At 42.7% G+C, this 21083-nt stretch overlaps 1 protein-coding gene across 5 annotated transcripts in view; it reads left to right on the forward strand.

The window, feature by feature from the left end:
- Sh3tc2 (SH3 domain and tetratricopeptide repeats 2) overlaps nucleotides 1–21083 on the forward strand; it is a 91545-nt gene that overhangs the window by 18293 nt on the left and 52169 nt on the right. For 4 of the 5 annotated variants that reach the window (XM_087180612.1, XM_004854374.3, XM_087180611.1 and 1 more), the window contains 8 exons: nucleotides 360–503; nucleotides 1535–1736; nucleotides 2464–2537; nucleotides 4664–4859; nucleotides 12261–12394; nucleotides 15280–15321; nucleotides 15445–17139; nucleotides 17246–17426. In XM_087180612.1, the coding sequence (XP_087036738.1) occupies nucleotides 360–503; nucleotides 1535–1736; nucleotides 2464–2537; nucleotides 4664–4859; nucleotides 12261–12394; nucleotides 15280–15321; nucleotides 15445–17139; nucleotides 17246–17426 (2668 nt within the window). The remainder of the gene's footprint in view (nucleotides 1–359; nucleotides 504–1534; nucleotides 1737–2463; nucleotides 2538–4663; nucleotides 4860–12260; nucleotides 12395–15279; nucleotides 15322–15444; nucleotides 17140–17245; nucleotides 17427–21083) is intronic. The other variant, XR_002398163.2, reaches the window with a different exon arrangement.

Genomic DNA, 21083 nt, shown 5'->3' on the forward strand with positions numbered 1-21083 from the left:
AAACTGAAGTGGATCTTAAATCTTTTGGCTGTGGAGAATCCCTTTAGCCATTCCATAGTTGGGGCATGCGAATTCGAACCACAGGTGAAGGGAACTTCAAGGAGAGACCAGGAACTCCCCAGAAAACATCTTAAACTTGGAGACTTCCAGGGCTTAAGAAAAGGAAATTGAGTTTGGTCATCTCATTGTGCACTTACAGAGATGCTGGAGATGCTAAAAATGGTAAATATCATTTAAACACAACTTGTATTTTCCAACAGATGCTGAAAATACATCTGTGGTCTGCTAAGGAGAACCTTCTGTGGACCATTGAGGGCAGAATGTATCTTGCTCAGGAATCTCTTTGGCTTAACTTCTAGGTTATGTGTCCACATGTCTGGAGCACCTCCTTTTTGACCACAAGTACTGGCTTAACTGCAGATTGGTGGAGGACACGGAGATCCAAGTGTCTGTAGATGACAAACACCTGGAAACCATGTACCTCGGTCTCTTAATACAGGAAGGTGAGCATGGCTAGAGGTGGGCGTGGGCCCTCATCTGAATATTATCAGAACCTCTGAAATAATTGAGATTCAAAGGGAGGCAAAAATCATTTAAACACAGAACATTCACAAACAGTACTCGAAACTTCTCAGTTCAACACTGCCACCACATGAACAGCTATGCTGCTTTGCCTCAGTCACTGATATTAGAGCTGCTTGAGGAGTTTTAAAAAGACACCCATGCCAGGGATCCACTTAGGCCAATTACATTCCTAGAGATGGGGCATTCCCATCTTTTTAAGAAAGTTTTCTATATAATTCTGATGATATCCATGATTGAGAAATGCATATATGAACATGTGATATAATTTGATTGTAAAACAAAATTGCAAATCTTACAAAACCTGAAGTATTTCCTCAGATTGAGTAAGGTGATGTTGACACACCAATGATCCGTTTACAAGTGAAGATCCCTCAGCCTGGCATATGGTCAGGTCTGATGAGCAAACAGACACATCAGAGTTACATATATTTTTACAAAATGATTCTTTTTATGATTGCATAGCATGAATCATATATGAAGGAAAGAATTTCATGTTGTGCTGTCACACAACTTACAGTAATTTTATTTGCCCAAATCAATTTAATTTATTATTTGTTGGTTCTAAGTTTAAGTGTGAGGTTGTAATTATAGCTGAAGTTCTGTTAAATGCAAACATATTTTCCTAAGATTGTCTCTTCTTCAAGGTATTTGTCTCTTATTTTGTCTCTTTTTTATTTCATCTCTTCTTCAAGATAAAGACCAAGTATGCCTTTTTCTCACAAATTGCTCAGAAACGTTGGTGTCTATTTTAAGCGAATTCCCTTTCAGTAGGTTTTTTTTTCTGCCAGTTTTCCTGGGCTCACAAGGACTTGGAGTGCCTCCCCCTGGACCATCTGCTTTACTCCCAGGAGTAAACATATTTGGACTCTGGATAGAAACATTACCTTGTGGGATCATCCCTTTTTACTTCCTGCTACTCCTTGGAAAGGGCTTTTCTCATTATCTACAGGTCACTTCTTCTGCAGAGCCATGTGCTCTGTGGCTCAGCCAGCTGAGAAGGAAGGGGAGTGTTTGGAACTTTGCAAGAACGAGTTAATCTCCGTGAAGATCTCAGAAGGGGAATCTGAGTGGGAAGGCGTGTCATTAGTGACTGGCCAGCGGGGCTTGGTTCCGGTGTCAGCCCTGGAGCCCTTGCCTGTCCCTTTCCATCAGTGAGTAACCACCCACCTTCTGGCAGAGGGCATTAGAACAGAGTGGGTTCAGCATAGAGCAGAGTAGGTAGGCTTTTGGAAACGGGTCTCCATGGTGCTTGGAAGAGAACAAAATGCAGGTGCCTTTTTATCTTCTATATTTTTTAACAGTCAAGATTTGTACAATTAATTTGGAGCGAATTCTAAGTTTCAGATGGATGCCAGTGTAGTGTTCTTTAGGGTATAGACCTAAGGTTTATCAGTTTCACCTAGGATTTTACCAAAAATCTAAATGCACGTGCCTTTTTTAGACGCCTTTGAGGTTGGGCCCAGGAATATGCATTTTAAATATGTTCCCCAGGGATTTTTTTGAACTGAAGTTTGAGAATCCTTTTTGGAAGATATTGTAAATTCAAATATGTAGAGTGACAGTAAACATTAGCCCAGACCATGGACCCTGTGCTTGGCCCGGCAGCAACTCTGACAATGAGAATAAAAAGGGGTCCTTTGTTGGTTATTTAACTGATAAACTAATTGCAGAGCCAGCAAACATCCCAGGTCTGCTGAACCTCTCTCCTTTTTATAGTGTGGTATAAAGTAAATTTTCAAAAGTGTCTGATATCATTAAAGTACACTAAATAAGTCCTTATCATAATCACCATCCTCATGCCATCATCCTTTTTCTAATGGACTGTTCTCGTTCTAAGTTTTTGAAATTCACATTTGCAAACCTTGTTTCCATTGGCAGATGGTTCCTAAAGAATTATCCAGGAAGCTGTGGCCTTTCCAGGAAGAGGGATTGGACAGGTTCCTATCAGATCGGTATGGCTGAGGGAGATATTGTCCTGCCTCCCAATTTTATCTGCAGGTTTGAAGCTGGCTGATGGGAATTTCTGTCTTGCCTCTGCTGTTGATAATTTAGGGAAGCCAGTCCCTGTCTATACACATGTGTTTCCTTGCCTGGGAACTGAGAGGCATTAATCCAGGGCTGCAGATACTGATCCCTGCAGGGGCAGGCAGGCACACAGATGTGTGTAGGGCTGGGCAGGTGGGCCTTACGCCATGGTAGGGATGACAGGGATTTGAAGATAGACAGGTGAAAAAAAGCCTGGTGTGGGCCAAATGAAACATTTGTGAGGCAGATGTGGCCTGCAGGCTGCCTGTTTTCAATTTCTGGTTAAAATATTTTCTGATTTCCCTTAAAACACTGTGGAATTAACCAGTTTAGGAAGAATATGAATACCTGGCACAAGAGCGAAGTCAGTAAACATTTCTTGACCAAATGAGTGAAATTTATACACACCCACATATTAGGTATTTTCCATCTAAATCTATCTATCTATCTATCTATCTATCTATCTATCTATCTATCTATGTATCTATCTACCTGCACACACATACATCTGTAAGTACTATGTATCCACTGGATAATGATGTATCTAGAATATGCCTTCTTTTATCTTCATCTTTAGTACTCCCCTATATCCTGACACATATCCTTTAAAAAAGTGCAATTTTGCCAGTTCTAAGTTCAAATGACACTTAAAAAAAAAGAACTAGAAGGAATTATGGGACCCAGACACTAGAACTAATCAATAATTAACCATTAACAAGATATTTAGCTTTCTGAGGTTATAGTCTGATAGTTAGGAATGGGGACTTTGAAGTCCATTCTTGGTTCAAATGTTGGCTCCACAAGTTAAAACCTGTGTGACCTTGGCCATTCACTTGCCCGCACTATGCCACTGCTCTCTCATTAGTAAAATGATGTAATAAAACCAACTTTAGATCTTGTCAAGAGAACTAAACAAAATGACATCTGTAGGTCTCTCAATACTATTCCTCTCACTGTAGATTTCTAACACCTGGTGAATCCCATAAACCCACAAAACAGTAGGAATTTCTGATCATGAAGACAGAATCAATAGGAATGTGGCAAAAATGTTTGGAAAAAATTGAACCAGTAGTATGAGCAGAGGAGGAAAAGTAAGGAAAACTGAGGCACATAAAAGGCATGATTGCCACCAGCACAGAATTGGTTGGAAGAGGGGTAACTAATAGTCAGAAGACCTAAGTTCAGGATTCAGTTTTGCTGCCCCCAAGCTCCTTGGGCAAACTCTTAGTGGTTCTTCCACTTCCTAATCTATACAAAGAGGATTCTGATGGCTGCCTTTGGGGAGATCTGAGAAAAAGGATATATATCCTTTGTAGACAGTACAACGTTAAAAATGTCATTATTAGATCCTAGTTAGGCAACCTATCAAATTGAATAATTACTACAGACAGAAGCAGAGTCTTTCAGAACCCTCTGGGGCACCACAGCTTCATTCCTCTAGTGGTAACCAGGCACTATCTATCGAGGGTTGACTAGGTTCCAGGCATTGTGCATTTTGTCTCTTTGACTCCTTTTGATATTCATTAGCATCAGGCATTCTCATTATTCGCATTTTACATTTGGACACACTGAAGGTAACAGTGGCCAAAACAGGTGGAAAGGTATGTAAGGATCTGCCGGTGGAACAATTCATTCTCACATGGTGGTCTGTGGACTTGTGCCTGGCAGGACCAAGTGTTTACATGACAGTGGCAAAATCAAACTGGGGCAATATTGAGCTTTCAGTTTCCACAAGCTTCATTTATTAAATTTTAAGACATATCCCTATTCTGAGAATACCTTTCTCAGGCCTTTAAAACATCTCTTCTCTTATAAAATGACAGTGAAAGTGGGTTGCAGTTCCTTTTTTCTTTTGAATGTCCTGGTTTGGCAAAATGAGAAGCCAGTTACTCTGTACCATTCCAGATGGTTTATTTCTTCAGGCCAGGAGGGAATTTTACTGGTCTTTAGTATTTAAAGTCTGGGATCCCCTCAGTTGGTATTACACTGGCAGGTAGGGGAAGGCTCAGCTGATGATGCTGTCTGCATTTGACCTGTGTGCTGTCTCCCACAGGCAGAGGAAGATGTAAGGCCTCCAAGGATTATGAGCAGGAAGAAAAGGATGAACTGAGTTTCTGCCAGGGAGAAAGCATCGAGATCATTGGCTTTGTCATCCCCGGACTCCAGTGGTTTATTGGGAAGTCAGTTTTCTCAGGAGCAGTGGGCTTTGTCCCCACCAGGAACATAGATCCTGATTCCTACTGTCCAATGTGAGTATGGCAGTGAGTCTGTCCTGGAGCTGGGCTGCCTTTGCCAGTGCTTCCTTTCTTTTGAGAGCTGTGCATGTGAGCTTCAGGAGTGCTTTGGAAATGCCAAGCCAAGGGAGCAAGTTGTGGCAGCCAAGGCACATAGAATGCTAGGGAGGAGGTGTGAGTGATCAGAGGAAGTCAGTTTGGTTCATTCAACAGAGGGTCATTGAAACTTTCCTCTGTGCAGGGAGAGAAGCAGAGCCCCAAGAAAAAGGGCCTATTGTTAGGTGTCAAGGGTATGTCTTTGGTACTTAGATTCTTCTATTCACCCTGTCTAACCAAGGCCCTCATCAAGAGATGGAAACACACAAGAAGCAACAGATCACCAGCTTGGTTCACAGGCAGCCCCCTCCCATGTTGTCAGGGAGATAGCTTCCATGTAGGTTACAGGTTTGCCATTCAAGCTAAGCACTGAATGTGGGAGGTCAATATTGTCTGGGAAAGCAGAGTGCATCTTTTACCCCTTTCTTCCCTAAATCCAGGAAGGGTGCTTGTGAGGAGCAGACACATGCTTCTGACCCAGTGGCAGATGGCTGGAAGGTGAATCACAGTATCGTACAGTCCCCCTGGGGTGGGCTTCCTACAGGTGATAGGAAACAGTAGAAAGCCTGGGTCTAGAAAGTATAAGAGGAAGCAGAGAGTTGGCTCCTCATGTCAAGATATATTGAGAAAATGTGGTCCAAGGAATAGCTAAGGCTCTCATCAATCAGAGTAGAATTCCTCTTCCTATGGGAGTCAATGAGGGGTGGACCAAGGGATAGAAGCTCCCTTTATGCCCCACTCTTCATGAGGAGAGGAGCTAAAGGCCATTTTCCCTGTGCAGAAATGTGTAACCCAAATCACACAAAACAGGAAGACCACTCACAGAGCTCCTGGAGAGGTATGGAGGGCTATGGGGACTTGTAAGGAAGACAAGTGTATTGAGAGAACTTTCAAGACAGGTGATATCTGAGTTAAGTTTTGCATGATGTCAGGTACTTTAACAGGTGTAAGAAGGACAGTGAGAGATGCTGGAGGAATGACTCAGGTCCCTGGGAGTTAGGTTCTTGGAGACCCTGGTGCAGCAGAGCCTGGGTAGGACCTTCCCTGTTGTGGAAGATGAGGATGGCTGTGTAGGGCCTGTCCTTTACCTTGCAGAGAATGGGAGCCATAGACTGTCTGAGCCAGGCGGACAGATTATAGAGTGGGACTTCTCTCTAGGAAGCTACATCTGGCTTGAGTGAGGCAGGCATCAGCAGGGGAAGGGTGGCTGCTGGAGACTGGAAACCAATGACAAGGTTAAGCCAGCTCCTAGGGGAGGAGCAAGAATGGAGATGGTAGGCTGCTGCTGGAAAATAAAGATTCTGGGAGCTTTGCAAATATGGAGAGCTGAGTTCTGCCCCAGGGGCTCTTATCTTACGTCTGGGTGGAGCCTGGGCTGTGCTGTTTATTAAAGCTCTCTAGGAAAGGCTGTGGCTAGCAAAGTGAGACCAGGATCCCTTATTTTATTGCAGTGGGAAGTGAGGACCCAAGAGTGAAGGAGCTAAACCAAACCTTTGGATCTGGAAGCCCAGAATCTTAATGTTAAATGCACAGGTCCTGCAATGGAGGTTCTGGTGAAAGGGAGAAAGTATGAAAGGAACAGAGACTTAGTGGCAGAACCAGAGCAGAGGAAGAAGGAACAGCAAAGGAGACAGAGAAGTCCCTTGAGGGAAGGAACAGCCTTAGGGGAGGAGGGACGTAGTTGCTGGCTTCAATAGGTAAAGCAGGGCCACCGAGGAAAGGCTTTTGGGCTTGGCCATTGCAAAGCCATGGGAGGCTGCATGGCTTAATGGTTTGCAGAGTTCTCGGGTTAGACTCTCCCAAAAGCATCTGTAACTGTGTGAGTGCATCTGTATCTCCATTAGCTTATCAGCCATATGACTTTGGACACATTGAGTTCCCTCTGTGCCTCAGTTTTCTCTTCTGTGAAATATGTATAATGTTATGCTTGCCCAATAGGATTGTCATGAGTGTGAATGAGCTAGTACATGTGAAGCACTTAGAATGGTGCTATGATCAATACAGCAGGCTCTGATTGCATTCTTGTCATTGCTGTGAGTGTTTTTGACAGCTGGTTTAATAGGATATAAGAGAAGGTGTTAGAGTTTATAAATTATATTTGGACTTTTGTACCTCACACGTTGTTCCAAACGATGACAACTTAGTACCACTAAATCAATTTAGCCATTGTGGTTTAATAGTTTGATTGCATGCTCTTCTTTCTTACACTAAAGAACAACATCCCCTGTATCACGTGAGGTGGTGATACTACTTTCTCCTTATCCACAGTGGCATACATTTGCCTTCACCTGAGGGACCCCATGCACTAGAGACTGTAGAGTTGGTAAGGAAGGGGAAAGAGAGCTAGGAAACAGGGCGGGGTGGAGGCAGAAGGGAGGGGAACTGGGTCCTTGTCCATACTCCATAGCACTCTCTGGACTGCAGTTGTCCTCAGACTATGGCAACTTAGGAGTGGACTGGGCTCAGAGGACTCAAGCAGGAGGCAGGTGCTGAGGTCTCTGGGTTCCGTTCCTGTGTGCTGTGCCCATGACCAGTCACTGGGTGTCGCTCTGTGTCTGTGTTCCTTTGCTGTGGGGTTTCTGAGGAAGGCCTCAGCATTTGCTGAAGACTCTATCCTCTTCCTCTGAGTTCCCTCCCTGTGCCTGTAAATCCTTCCAAAAAGTGTGCGAGTGTGAACGTGTGTATGTGCATGTGCAGTGTGTGTGTGCTTTCAAAATCGCACTCACAGTAGCAAATGGAATTTCTCCAGAGGCTGAGTTCTGCAGCCCATTTAGTCTGTGCTTACAGCACAGGGGAAGGTCTTACTTGTCCAAGGAGCAAATTCATGTTTCCTTTTCTTGGCACAGATTTTAACACCAGCTACCTAGTTTAATTAACATCAACTTCCTAGCAATAGCAGCTGGAAAAAGTAGTTCTCAAAACTTGAAGAAAGCATTTTGAGCAAATAGATAGTACTGTATTGGTTTAGCCTGAATGACTTTGGGGATCTTGGAGGTTTTGAGGGTGATAGAACAACACGTCCTTCCTTTTTTTAATCTTTAAAAATGTGTGTGTGTGTGTGTGCACTTTAAAGGAAAGCAGATTTTGGATATAATTGAAATGTATATAATTGAAGATGCCTTTTTTACCCCATCTTGCTTTTTACCTGATCTTGATTCCCACCCCAGAGACAAATGCTATGAGAAGTTGGTATGTATATTTCTAATCCTTATTCTGATACATTTCAAAGGCATTTTTGTTTATTAAAAAAATTATGATTTAAATATTTAAAATTTTATATATTTCTTTCATAATTGGCTTTTTAGGTAACATTGTAAATTTGGATTTATTCATATTATCACAGATATAGTAAATTTTAATAAAATATTACTTAAAAGAAATTTGTACACTTAAATTCCTAAATTAAAAATAAACAAGATTGATTAGTATACTCAAAAGCAGAAATAAAAGAATATAGGAGAAAACTCAATATTTAATAGTGTTAAAAGTTTTAAAATTCTTTTGTTGTATCCCTTCTTTTATTCTTCATATTGTTATGTGTCTTTTTTATAATTTTATTTCTCATGACATCTGTTTGTGCTGATGAGAATTTCACAGTTAGTTTCACGGCTATTTCTTTGCAGGTTTGCAGTTTCTTCTTACCTTTTAATCTTTTCCCCCTTTTCATTGATGTTTTAAAATTGTACCATCTAGATGTGATATTGTATCATGTATTCATAGCAAATTATCCACTTCTTCAAAAAGTATATTGTACAGTAGTTACATATTTCAGTGAAGAATTGTGAGTTGTAAATACTCACAGTATTTAGAGCTTGTTTGTTTTAAGGAATTTTATTTAAAATATACCCTTAAATGATAATTTAGCTAGGCATGTAGTTGTAGTATCTTCAAACTGTGGGGAAAAGTATCTATCAATATAAAATTGCAAGCCTGTTTTGCTAGGATTTTACATTTGTCTATAATATTGATTTTTCCAAAGAAGTAATTCATTTTTTGTAGACCATCTTTGTTTTCTATTACATTAATGAAAACATTTCCTTGGATTATTTTCTAATTCTTTCTTTGTTTTTATTTCATTAGTTTATGTTTTTATCATTATATTTAATTCTTTCACACCATGAATTTGAACAGTCAAGTAATCTGAACCCAGAAGTAGAAATAGGAGAAACAGACAAGTTGCAAAGACAATGATACTATTTTTATTTATTTTGCTCAGGACTTGATCTACTTCCTCAATCTGAAGACTTCTGTCTTTCTTCAAGTCTGGAAAATTCTCACTCTCCTCTGAATGCTACCTTTCTCTTTTCCTTTTAGTCTCTCTTCTGGAATTCCTGTCAGAGGTATGTTGGATGTATTCTATCTTTAACTGTGCTTCATAAATTCTTCCTATTCACATTTTTGTCACTCTGTATCACGTTCTAGGGGATTTCCTTAGAATGATCTTCATTTCACGAATCCTCTCATCTTCTATGACTGAGCTTGTGGCTCAACTCATTCACATCATCCTTAATTTCTATACCTTTATTTTCCATTTCTTGAATTTGTATTATCTTATTTTTTTATGTGTGGTTATTTCATTTCACATCTTTTCATTGTATGCTCCATTTATTCTTTTTATTTCATTGTTTTAATCATGCTTATTTTTCAGATTATTATATCTAGTTTTGTATTAATTTACTGGTGTTTGCATCTGCTGAATTTCTTTGTGGGTGGTTCTTTTTCTTAATTTTATTTTGGGTTTGTTTTTTTTGTTATGTGAATTAAGTTTCAACAGTTTTAAAGACAGAGGTTGCACGAATACTGGACTGAAGGAAATCTTTCTGCAGAGCAGGTTTTGGATTTGCCTCTCCCAGAATTTTAGAAACTCAGGATTGGGAACTAACATATATTTTTTTTGTACTGGGGATTGAACCCAGGGCCTTTGCACTGAAGTATATCCTAGAATCCCTTTAAAATTTTGATACAGGGTCACCCAGGCTGGGCTTCAACTTACAGTCCTCCTGCTTCAGCTCTTAGAATTCTGGGATTACAGGTGTGCACCACCAGGCCTGGGTCTGGGACTGATTTATACGATTGAGTTCTCTGAATTTGGTACCTATATTGTGCTTGTAAATTCAGATCCCCACCTTCTGATGGTGTAGGCACGTTTGATTTTTTTTTTTCCTAGCTACTCAGATTAAAAGTGACTTCTTGGCAAGTATAAAAAGTTTTGCAACCAGCCTTTTAAGGAGTTGCTGCCTTTCTAGCCTCCAGGCTTTTTGAAGGGAGCTTAATCCAGCTCCCTGCTTCACATAGGTCCACAGTCATATATGCTCTTGCAGGTCATTACAAGGTGAACCCCAGTTCCGAGAGCCAGTTTCTCAGCTAAAGCTTCCAGGTCTCTGGGCCATCTGCTCTCACACACCAGTCTGGGTTTGGTCTCTGCTTTTGTTTCTGGATCTCATGTATTTCCCTTTCTTTAAAGTTTAAGTGTGTGTTAAAATATTTATCTTGCTACATGTAATCCAGGTTTTGTGTGTGTGTGTGTGTGTGTGTATGTGTGCATGCATGCGTGCATGTACGTGTGTGTGTGTGTGTGTGTGTGTGTGTGTGTGTGTATGTGTTTGGGGAGAGTACTCTTTCAGAACTGTTCAGCCTTCCAGAGTGCCAGATGCTTTGTCATATTTTTCTAATTCAGTTTTCATGTTTGGAAACCCATAATGTAGTTTTCAAGCTTCTTGGACTCTCTAAATACCTGAAAGTCAAGATCTTAGCAAATTAGCTCTGTGGCATTGGTTATAGAGGTACAAGACCTCGGTTTCAGCCAGAGTTTCACTATTTTCTAGCTGTGAAATTCTGAACATGTCACTGAACGTCTCTGAACCATTTTCTTCATTTACAAACATGGACTTACAATCTGTATCATAGAATTGTAAGAGACAGTAAATGAAATAGTAGGTTTCAGAATACTTTGTGAAATTTAGGGGTTCCACAAAAATTTGGGAATATCCAAATTTGGGAATATGCAAATATCCAAGTGAGTATAGTTATAGATTCCAATTACATGCTTTTTTGAGGCTGGAGACTCGTGGTACTGGGAGAATGTAGAGATCAGGCCAGGGAGGAGGGGGGTCAGTCCATGTTGTGGGAAGAGCTCTGGGGCTGACGTGAGGACTTCCCTCTAGTGTTGGTTCTGCCACTAATTAGGGTGTGACTTTGATCAGCATCTATAGATGCCAGTTCCCCATCACTGGCTTTCACTTTGCTTGTACCTGAGCTATGGAGACAAATGGCCAGAGGCTGACCACAGCATCCCCATCCTACTCTTTTCCTGGGTTTTGTGATAACTAAGGAAGTGCTCTTATTTCTTGCTGTACCACTTCTTAAACACCCACTTCATTTTTCTGTGCCTCAATTTCTTCCTTTGTAAAAAGGGGATAAAAATAGTGCCCGCCTCATGGGGCAGTTATGGGAATTAAATGAGAGAATAAAATGCATGACTCATCATACACCCTCCAAAAGTATTAGGTGTTATTAACTCTTGGATTTCCAAGGTAGTTTGCTTTTAAAAATAGGTTCTGAGGCTTAAAAAATTTCTGTTTAGAACTGAAAGTGATCTCAAAACATGTTCAGCTAGGTACTGGACTAAATACTTTCTAAGGCATTTCTAGATTTGAGAGTTTTAGTAAATTCCATACAAGTTCTTAACAATCCCATGAGAAATCTCTAGTAAGAAATTAATCTTAACATTTCGATTGTGCAGCAGGATAAATATAAGAATCTCTTTTGTTTATAATCATTTCTTCCAGCTCCCAGACCCTCCATTTCTTCTGGGATATGTAATCACGTCTCAGGAATTCTGGTCATTCTGAAACTTTCTTCACTGTTCCTCTAAATTGTACCGCTTGTCCCTACCTTTTTTTCTAAAATAACCTAAGGAAAAAGAAACCTATTTTAATAATTCCTTTCCCTTTATATTTAAGGGAACCAGTTCTTATTTCTACAGTTACAAATGGTTACCAGGTGGCCTCAAAGGATGGGCAGAGATGGAGAGAGGGGCTTTGTTTTTCCTGGGAAGTGGAGTTTTAGTGGGAGGGATATTTTTATCTGTATTCTGTTCTACTTGGAAACAAGACAGTTCAGTGTTCTGTGCATGAGTTAGGTGCTAATAGCCCTTCTTCTTTGGCAGTAAAAATACAGTTTGCAGCAGTGAGGTGAAGAGTCTGATTTCAGCAAGTGGGTTGATGGCTTTTCTAAGTTCTTCACCATCCTCTGCCGTGGAGCGAAGGGCTGGAGTGTGGAATCTCACGCTGAGCTGTCTTGTCTGTTGCCCCAATGCAGGAGCAGGAACTCTGCCTTTTACAGTGATGAGGAGAGATGCTCTCTGTGGGCCCTGGGGAGTGACAGAAAAGCAGACTGTGCCAGCTTCCTCCGCACACTGGCTCACACGGACATTGCATCTGTCTACCGTCTGAGTGAGTGCTGGACCCTCTTCTCCAGTTAAAGCCCAGGCTCCTCAAGACTAGGAGAGCATTCCTAACCAAAAAGAAAAATATCTCTAAATTCTAATTTCATTCAGGAATTTGAGGCCATGACTACTATTCATTTTAATTACCTGGATCATATTTGATTAATAGCATTTCACTTTAGATTTCAGAGAATTCTGGAGCTGTGCAGAACATATCACCTAGAAATTGAAAGGGTAGGATGAAACCAAATTGCCTGTACCACAAGTGGCCAGTTGTACAGGCCTTTCCACCCTATCTTGGAAAAGAACTTCTGAGTTGTGGCTGAAGCGTGTTCTTTCAGGTTTAAACCAAGTACCTAATAGCAAAGGAGGGGCCATAGAATGTTACAGTTGAAAGGGCCCTGAGAGTTGATTTCTCCCCTCATTTTATAGAGGTCCAAGTAAATGAATGCCTGAGCCAGCATGAGACAGCTGTCTCCTAACTGCTAGTCAGAACAATCTATTTCATCACACTGCCCCAGATGCAAAATGACACTGAGAAGTTGGGTGCATTAATCTTGGGGGACTAGTGGTCCCAGTGCCTAGCACAGTTTTTGGCAATGCCTGAATGAATGAATGAATGAATGATACTCATTTCCTTTATGGAAAGGCCTACTGCTGTGGGTCGGTAAGTACACCTACTCTCTGATGGTGGCTTGAGGAAGGATTCTTTGTCCTCTTTCTCTTCAGTAATGGTGGTTCCACTCTTGTGTGACCAGATTAGATGGGCCACATTTCATTGTACAGTCAGGGGTTGTGCACAGCAGATCTCCAGGCTAGCTCTCAGGAGCACAGGAGTTTCCTTCATGCCTTTGTGAGGAGCCCGTACCTGAGAGAGTAACTCAGCCCAGCAGAGCTTTTTTTTTTTTTTTAAATTATGATCAGATCAGACCTCTCTGTGAGGCTGAGCCAGGAAGCTGAAGCTATAGACAGTGCCTAGAAGGTAGGAGCAGAGATCTTAGGCAGGAATAGAGATTTGAGAATCAAGGAATACTTGGGATGTACATTGGCAGGAGCCAGAAGTGGATGGCTGACTGGCCTACTGGTCCATTGGTTGGGAGATTTAAGAACAGGTCCCAGGCAGCATGTTGTTTAAAGAGTGATTCTGCTGGGTAAAGGCTGAGTTTTATGGTTGTGCAGTCTGTCCCAGCACCAGGGCAACCCAGAGAGGGGCTATCTTCTTGGTAAATTCTAGCTCTCTCAAGGCCTAAGCCCTGGAAAGGAGTGCCTCCAATTCTTCCTCTCATTTTGTAACTCATGCACTATTTATGCTCTCAGTTACCTGGCCCTGAGAGAGAAAGCTGCAGTAAGACTGGCAGGTACCCCTCAATATCGGACAGCCCAGGGTGCATGGATGACTCTCCTAGCTGAGACCCATTCTTTAGCTGTCCATCACTGGCTGTGGAGACTCCTACACTGTGCATATGATTGCCATGGCAATCACAGAAGAAGCCTTCTGCAGAGAACAGGAAGAGGCTGGATTTGATGAGGGGCCTGCTAGTCCACCAAGTTCACCGGAGACCTAGTAGGGGTGCTTTTCCATCCGGAAGAGCTGGAGTCTTCTCTCTAGTATCCTTTGTCCTGTAGGAGCCAGGCCTTTACTTACCAAGCTCTGTTGTGGCTGTTTAGCTAAGAGCATTCATTTCTTCACTGGCAAACTCAAGGTATCTTCTTTGTTATTATCTAGTATTGTCTTACATTTTTTTGTGGCATTGGGGATTAAACCCAGAGGCTTTTCACTGAGCTGGACCCCTAACTCTTTTTATTTTGAGGCAGAGTCTTGCTAAATTGCCCAGGCTGACCTTGAACCTGTAATCTTCCTGGCTCAGCTTCCCAAGTAGCTGGAATTACAGATGTGTGTCAGCATGGCCAGCTCCTTTTACTTTCGTGACATTAGGAGGCTGCATCATAAGTCTCATTGGTTTCTGTGACTTTCCTTTTCTCTCTGCCATTCTGGTTTTCTTTTCACTAGCTGCTCTCCTCCAGGAAATGCGGATGTTCAATAGGCTCATTAACCAATTTCCCCTCTCCCTCCCTCCCTTTCTCCTTTACTTTCCTTCAAATGCTATGCCTGTGCAGTCAAATTCAGTTCTCGCATTTTGGCCGGCTCCTGGTAACCTTCTGTGAATGATAAATCTGTATTTGCATGCTCCATTTTTCTCTTTGGCTCCAGATTGTTCTCTGACGAGAGCTCTTAACTCAAACTCAATATCTAAATTCTACTCAAGACTCTCCTGTCCTCCACATATCCCACTTCAGGGAACAAAACTGGGAACCTCAGGGGCATTCTTGCTCTTTTTCTTCACCATTCATTTCGGCCCCCTCAGTCTTGCCACCTTCAGAAAGCAAGTGTCCAGCACATTGTATGTGTTAAACTAATGTCTGTCGAGTGGATGGATGAGAAGTGGATGGAGGAAGAAAGCATGAAGGATGCGATACATGTGGAAAGGGAGGCAGTGCCACATGCCACCAAGCTCCCTGTCCTAGGAAGTCTATCCCAGCTCTGTTGTAAACTTGCTGAGACATTTAGGCACAATATCTTTCTGGTCCTCAGATTTTATCAACCCTTAGGTACACCCCTATTGATAGATCGTTTCAGATTTTCTTTTCTGACTCTGAATCTCAGTCTACCTCGGCTCCCAACTGTAAAGTGTGTGGGTTAAACAGGATAATTAGGTCCATGCAGCTCTCAAGCCAATCTCGAAATGGCAAATTCTGCCCATTCCTTAATGATAACCAATGGTTTGAAACTGTACACAAAGCCTTCTAGGGTTACTGGCCTGGGCCCCTAGCGACGTTGGCACAGTGGCCCATTCCAGCCTAACACCAGATCTGTCCTTCATCTCTACCTAGGTGGCTTTGAATCCATCCAGAATCTTCCAAATGACCTGAGCGGTGAGTAGAAAACATGCTGAACCTGACCTCTCATCTTTCCAGTCAGCACCCTTGTCCTCTGGCCAGGAGCTGGCACCTTAGCTGCAGGTGGTCAGGATTGCCCAACTCTGCCTGTCCTTACAGCAACCCAGCCCGAAGGCTTCAAGGAGGCCAGGCCTGGCACAGCCAGGAAGGAGCATCAGGCTGTGGGCTCCAGATGGTCCAGCAGCTCTGAGAACTCCAGCCTGGAGGAGGAGCTCCTTTCAGCTGCCTCAGACAGCTATCACCTGCCGGATCCCGATGACCTTGATGACCCAGAACTGTTCATGGACCTAAACACTGGTCAGGATGAGGAGGAAGCAGAGAATTTCGCCCCCCTATTGGGTTTTCTGGATCATGAGGGTTACACTGACCATTTCAAGAGCCTCTATGATTTCTCCTTCTCTTTCCTCACCACTTCTCCCTTTTACTGCTTCTCTGAGGAGGATGAACTTATGGCCTACCTGGAAGCCTCAAGGAAGTGGGCCAAGAGGAGCCACATGACCTGGGCCCATGCACGGCTCTGCTTTCTCCTAGGGCGGCTGAGTGTCAGAAAAGTCAAGCTCTCCCAGGCCAGGGTGTATTTTGAGGAAGCCATCCACATTCTTCAGGGGGCATTTGAGGACCTATCCCTGGTTTCTGCTTTGTATATCAATTTGGCTGCCATCTACCTGAGGCAGAGGTTGAGGCATAAAGGTCCAGCCCTGCTGGAAAAGGCTGGTGCCCTGCTGGCCTGCTTGCCTGACCGAGAATTCAGTGCCAAGAATGAACTTGACGTAGTGGCTTATGTGCTGCGCCAGGGGATTGTGGTGGGCAGCAGCCCCCTGGAGGCCAGGGCCTGCTTTCTGGCTGTCAGATTGCTCCTAAGCCTAGGCCGGCATGAGGAGGTCCTGCCCTTTGCTGAGCGCTTGCAACTCCTCTCTAGACACCCTCCTGCCTCCGATGCTACAGCAACCATCCTGAGTTTTCTGTATGACAAGAAATATCTTCCATGTCTTGCAGTGGCCTCGGTCCAGCAATGTGGTACTCACAGTGCCCATGGGATGTCTCTTCTGATTTGGCAGGTCTGCTTGGTCCTCCAGAACACCACCAAGCTCCTTGGCATGTCCTCCCCAAGCTGGGGTGAAGTCTCTGCACTGGCTTGCCCGACTCTCAGGCAGGCGTTGGCTGCCTGTGAGGAGCAGATTGACTGGAGCACTCAGAGGGCCCTGTGCCTCATCCTGTCCAAAATGTACCTCCAGTACAGGTCTCCTGATGGTGCCATCTACTACCTGAGCCAGGCCCTGGTGCTAGGGCAGCTACTGGGTGAACAGGAAGCCTTTGAGTCTTCCCTCTGTCTGGCATGGGGCTATCTCTTAGCAAGCCAGGCAAAGAAAGCTTTGGAGATCCTAGAGCCACTGTTATGCTCCCTGAAGGAGACAGAGAGTGTCACCCAGAGGGGAGTGGTCCATAACCTCCTGGGACTTGCACTTCAAGATCAAGGCCGGGTGAGCGGGGCAGCCAGGAGCTATCTCCGGGCCTTGAACAGAGCTCAGGAGACAGGAGATGTGCATAACCAGGCTGTGACTATGGCCAATCTGGGCCACCTGACCCTTAAGGCTCAGCAGCCAGCCAAGGACTATCTCCTGCAAGCAGTTCGGCTCTATTCTGAACTCCAGGCCAGCAAGGACACAGATATGGAATTGGTACAGGTGCTCCTCTGGCTGGCCCAAGTTCTGGTGTCTGGACGCCAGCTGACCCAGGGCCAGCTTTGTTATGAAATGGCACTGCTGTTTGGCTTAAGGCATCGACACCTAAAGAGTGAGTATGTCCTGTGCTGCTGGGAGCATTAGAGAGAAGTGTTGGGGCATGATTTGCCTGTGTTCTATCTCAAGACATCTTATTCGTGTCCCCACTTTATGTTCAGGTCAGCTTCAGGTCACCAAATTCCTCTGCCATTTCTATAGCTCTGTGTCCCCAAATCCTGAGGCCTGCATCACCTACCATGAGCACTGGCTGGCCCTGGCCCAGCAACTCAGGGACCGGGAGATGGAGGGGAGCTTGCTGGAGTCCCTTGGGCAGCTCTATCGGAACCTCAATACGGCCAGGTGAGCTGGGTCTGGAGATAGTCCTGGAAGCACTGTTTCTTATTTAAGGGGAGATAGTGTTCATTTCCTTAGGACGTCAAGTCCAAATTCACATAGTACATACATAGCATTGTGGAAAATAGCATGGACCCCACAGCCTGCCCATTATTTGTTAGCTGTGTGGCTGAGAACAAGTTATTTAATTTCTCCAGGCCTCAGTTTCCTTATCAGTCAAAGCAGATAATAACATCATCTATCTTGGAGTGTTACTGTGAGGAATGAATGTATTAAAGCTCGTGGAACACTTGGAAAAGTACTTGAAATACAGCAAGGCTTAATAACATTAACCATATCACCATTACTGTGTGTTTCCATAACAACCTACCCCCTGACCAGGGCTCAGAGAGGTGGCAGTTATACTTCGGTAGGTGTTCATTACCTGAAGACAACTGAGACTAGAGAAAGGACACACACACAAACACACACACACACACACACACACACACACACACACACAAAATCACTGAAAGCAGGGGTGTCAAATTTCATGGTAAAAAATATTTGATTCAGCTTAATTGTGTTGACATATTTACATAATAGCACAATAAGACATCTTTTTGGTGCTATTTTTCAAAAGCTTCCTTTTTGCAAAATTACTCTAAAATTCAAGTGTAAAACCCCAAAGCAACTTTTAACCCTTTGATATTCAAATCATTCTCACTTGAAGTATCTTGTCATCTGCTTTTTTTTGATACCAGGGATCGAACTCAGGACCTTGCCAAAATGGTGGAACCACTGAGCTAAATCCCCGGCCCCTTGTCATCTGCTTTTAATGTTCTCTTCTTTGTTTCTTCACTGGTGTAAGGCTGTTTGTTCCCTGTTTGCCAATGAGTTTTGTTCTCTTACAAGGATTTAATGGATTCCAGGAAATTCTGCAGGGTTTGCAAGATTTTCAGTTTCACTTTACAACAGATTTTACGTTATAAATGGTATTCATAATTATGAATGACTTCTGAAATAGAGTAGAAATACTTGTTGGTGTTAAGCAGAGAAAGCATTTGAGAAGCAACTAATTAAATTAGACCTTTTAATTTTTAGAGAACGTTGTAAACTTGGGAGCCTGGAAAATCAGATAATGAATAATGGCACCATGAACTAACTAACTAACTAACTCTTTTTCTCCATATGTATATGTATATGTGTGTGTGTTTCATCCTTTGTCTTTCTCTCCCTTGCCCATTCTTTCTCTTACAAGAACCAGATGTCCTCCAAACCTCCCACTGTTTCTGCATTCAGTGCTGTACTGCAGCATTGAAGAGGACAGGAGGGAGGCCTGACCCAGCCGCCCTACTTCCAATCCCAAATGCCCTGAGTTTGGATGTGTCTGGTGCATATCCAAAAGTCAGGCTTCAGTGAACCTTTGAGATCAAACAGTCACATGCTTCTGGTGAGGGATCTTGGAACGAAGCTTTGGGAAAGTTGGATTTTAAGATGTGTCAGACTTATTGCCGCCTCTTGCTGCTGCACAAGCTTAGTCTTTGGTTAATCCTGTCCCCAGCTGTCATCTACCATCCTTCACTCACAGGACCCCCTCCAACCCTATTTGTCAGATACCTTTGAAATCCTAAAGGGGAAGCTAGAGAGAAAGCCTTGGATGCTGCTGATGTGACTGTGAGGCCTGACTGAAGACATGTGCAGAAGTTCTTGCAGGCAGACATTGTGTCTAGCACAGGGCTAGACATCCATTTGTGTCTGTGTGGGCAGCCAGGTGTTCAATTAGTTCCTCAGTCCAATAGCTAATGGCCCCGGAGCTGCAGCTCTGTGCTCTCGTGGCTGCTGCTGATTAAGATGGAGAATGGGATGGAAACAACGTGTTTGTAAATAGAGAGGGATGGAGGGGTTGAAGGGAGGGCAGGGGAAGGGGGAAAAAATAAGAACCAAGAGAGTATGTAAAGGTGCATATCTCTAATGATGAATGTCATTATATTGTACACCTAAAATGTACCAATAAGAGGATATACAGAAAAAAAAAAAGATGGAGAATGGGGAAGGTTTGCCCGAGGGGGTTCCTGGTTCTTTTGCCCAGGACTCAGGTAAGGAAAGAAAGGTGTTTGCAGCTTGGAGGCAGGCTCTCTGGTCTCTAATGACAAGGACAGTGGTCAGAGTGCCATCAGTGGATGATCAGATGCCTTTTGAGAACACTGACCTAAATAATACTAGCCACAGAGTGTAGAGAGTCATAGCGAAGACTCACCCATAAGGAGCCAAATAATGGACAATGAGTTAGTATATAGGGGTTTGCAGTCAAATGAGGAATGGAGGATTGTCTTTTCTAAAATTAAATAGTAGCTTATGGTAAAACAAATGTGAAACCGACATTGATGATTGTAAGTTGAAAAATAAAGGCCTCTTTGGAGCTTCCTCTTTTCTCTAGAAATTTAAAAGTGTTACAATATTCTAGAGGAAATATTTCATGCACATGAAGATTTATAGTGGATGCACATTTCTATATTAAATGTTAGATATCTTAAACATAACATGCACATATCTATAAGTGGGATCATGATAAAAGTTCTATTATATACTGTTCTGCTGCTTGCTTTTTTAAAAGTATCAATATGAAATGATACCGAATTGATCCAGCATATTATCACACTTTGGGAGCCCTTCTGATGTGTTAGGTACTGTTGCAGCAGCTGAGGAATCCATTGGTTATGTTAAAAAAGATAAAAACCAATTATTTGAAAATAGAGCAACCTACCCTGTGCAAATGAGCACGTTGTTGTTATAAGTATTAAGCAGAGGCTGACTGCGTAGGAACTTATAGAAGAGTTTCATTAAGGAACCGAATTTAGATCTTCTTAGTAACAGCTTTATTGAGGTATATTCATATGCCATGAACTTATAATTTACTTCACAATTCAGCACAATTTGGTTCTTAGCGTATTTACTTAGTTGTGTACCCATCACCACTATCTAACTGCAGAAAATCTTTTTGGGCCTTTCTTCAAAATACTGTACCTATCAGTATTTATTTCCTGTTATCCATCCTCACCATAGCCCTGGAAACCACTAATTTTCTGGATGTTTTATGGATTTTCTTACTCTGGGCATTTGATATAACTAGAATCATTCAGTATCATTCAATATGTGACTGGCTTCTTTCATTTTGTGTGGGGTTTTCAAGGTTTATTCATGTTGTCTATGTATTGGTATTTCATTATTTTTTCTTGCTGAACAGTATTCCAATATATGGGTAGACCAAATTCACTTATTGATTCCTTATTGATGGATATTTAGGTGACTTCCATTTTGTCTCTATGATGAAAAACACTGCTATGAACATTTGTGACTAAGTTTTTGTGTGAAGATGTGCTTTCTGTTCTCTCAGTGTGTGGGCTGATTGAGGTGTCAACTTGACTGGATGGAGAGATTTCTGGAGAGGTGTCAGTATCTGCCTTTGTATTGGAATGTTTGATCCATTTATATTTAATTAATTACTGGTAAGTTGGGATTTATATAACTATTTTGTACATCCCCCGCCCCCATGCTAGACAGTGAAGCCAGGCCTTGTGCTTGTTAGGCAGATACCACTGAGCTGCACCCCTCACCCTTGGACTTTGTTCTCTTTATGGGTCACATCCTTTTCATTATTCAACTTCATTACTGCCTTCTTTT

This window comes from Heterocephalus glaber, unplaced genomic scaffold (assembly GCF_053883595.1).
Source record: "Heterocephalus glaber isolate CG9 unplaced genomic scaffold, H.glaber_assembly_v1.0 deba00001463, whole genome shotgun sequence".
Lineage (NCBI taxonomy): Eukaryota > Metazoa > Chordata > Mammalia > Rodentia > Bathyergidae > Heterocephalus > Heterocephalus glaber.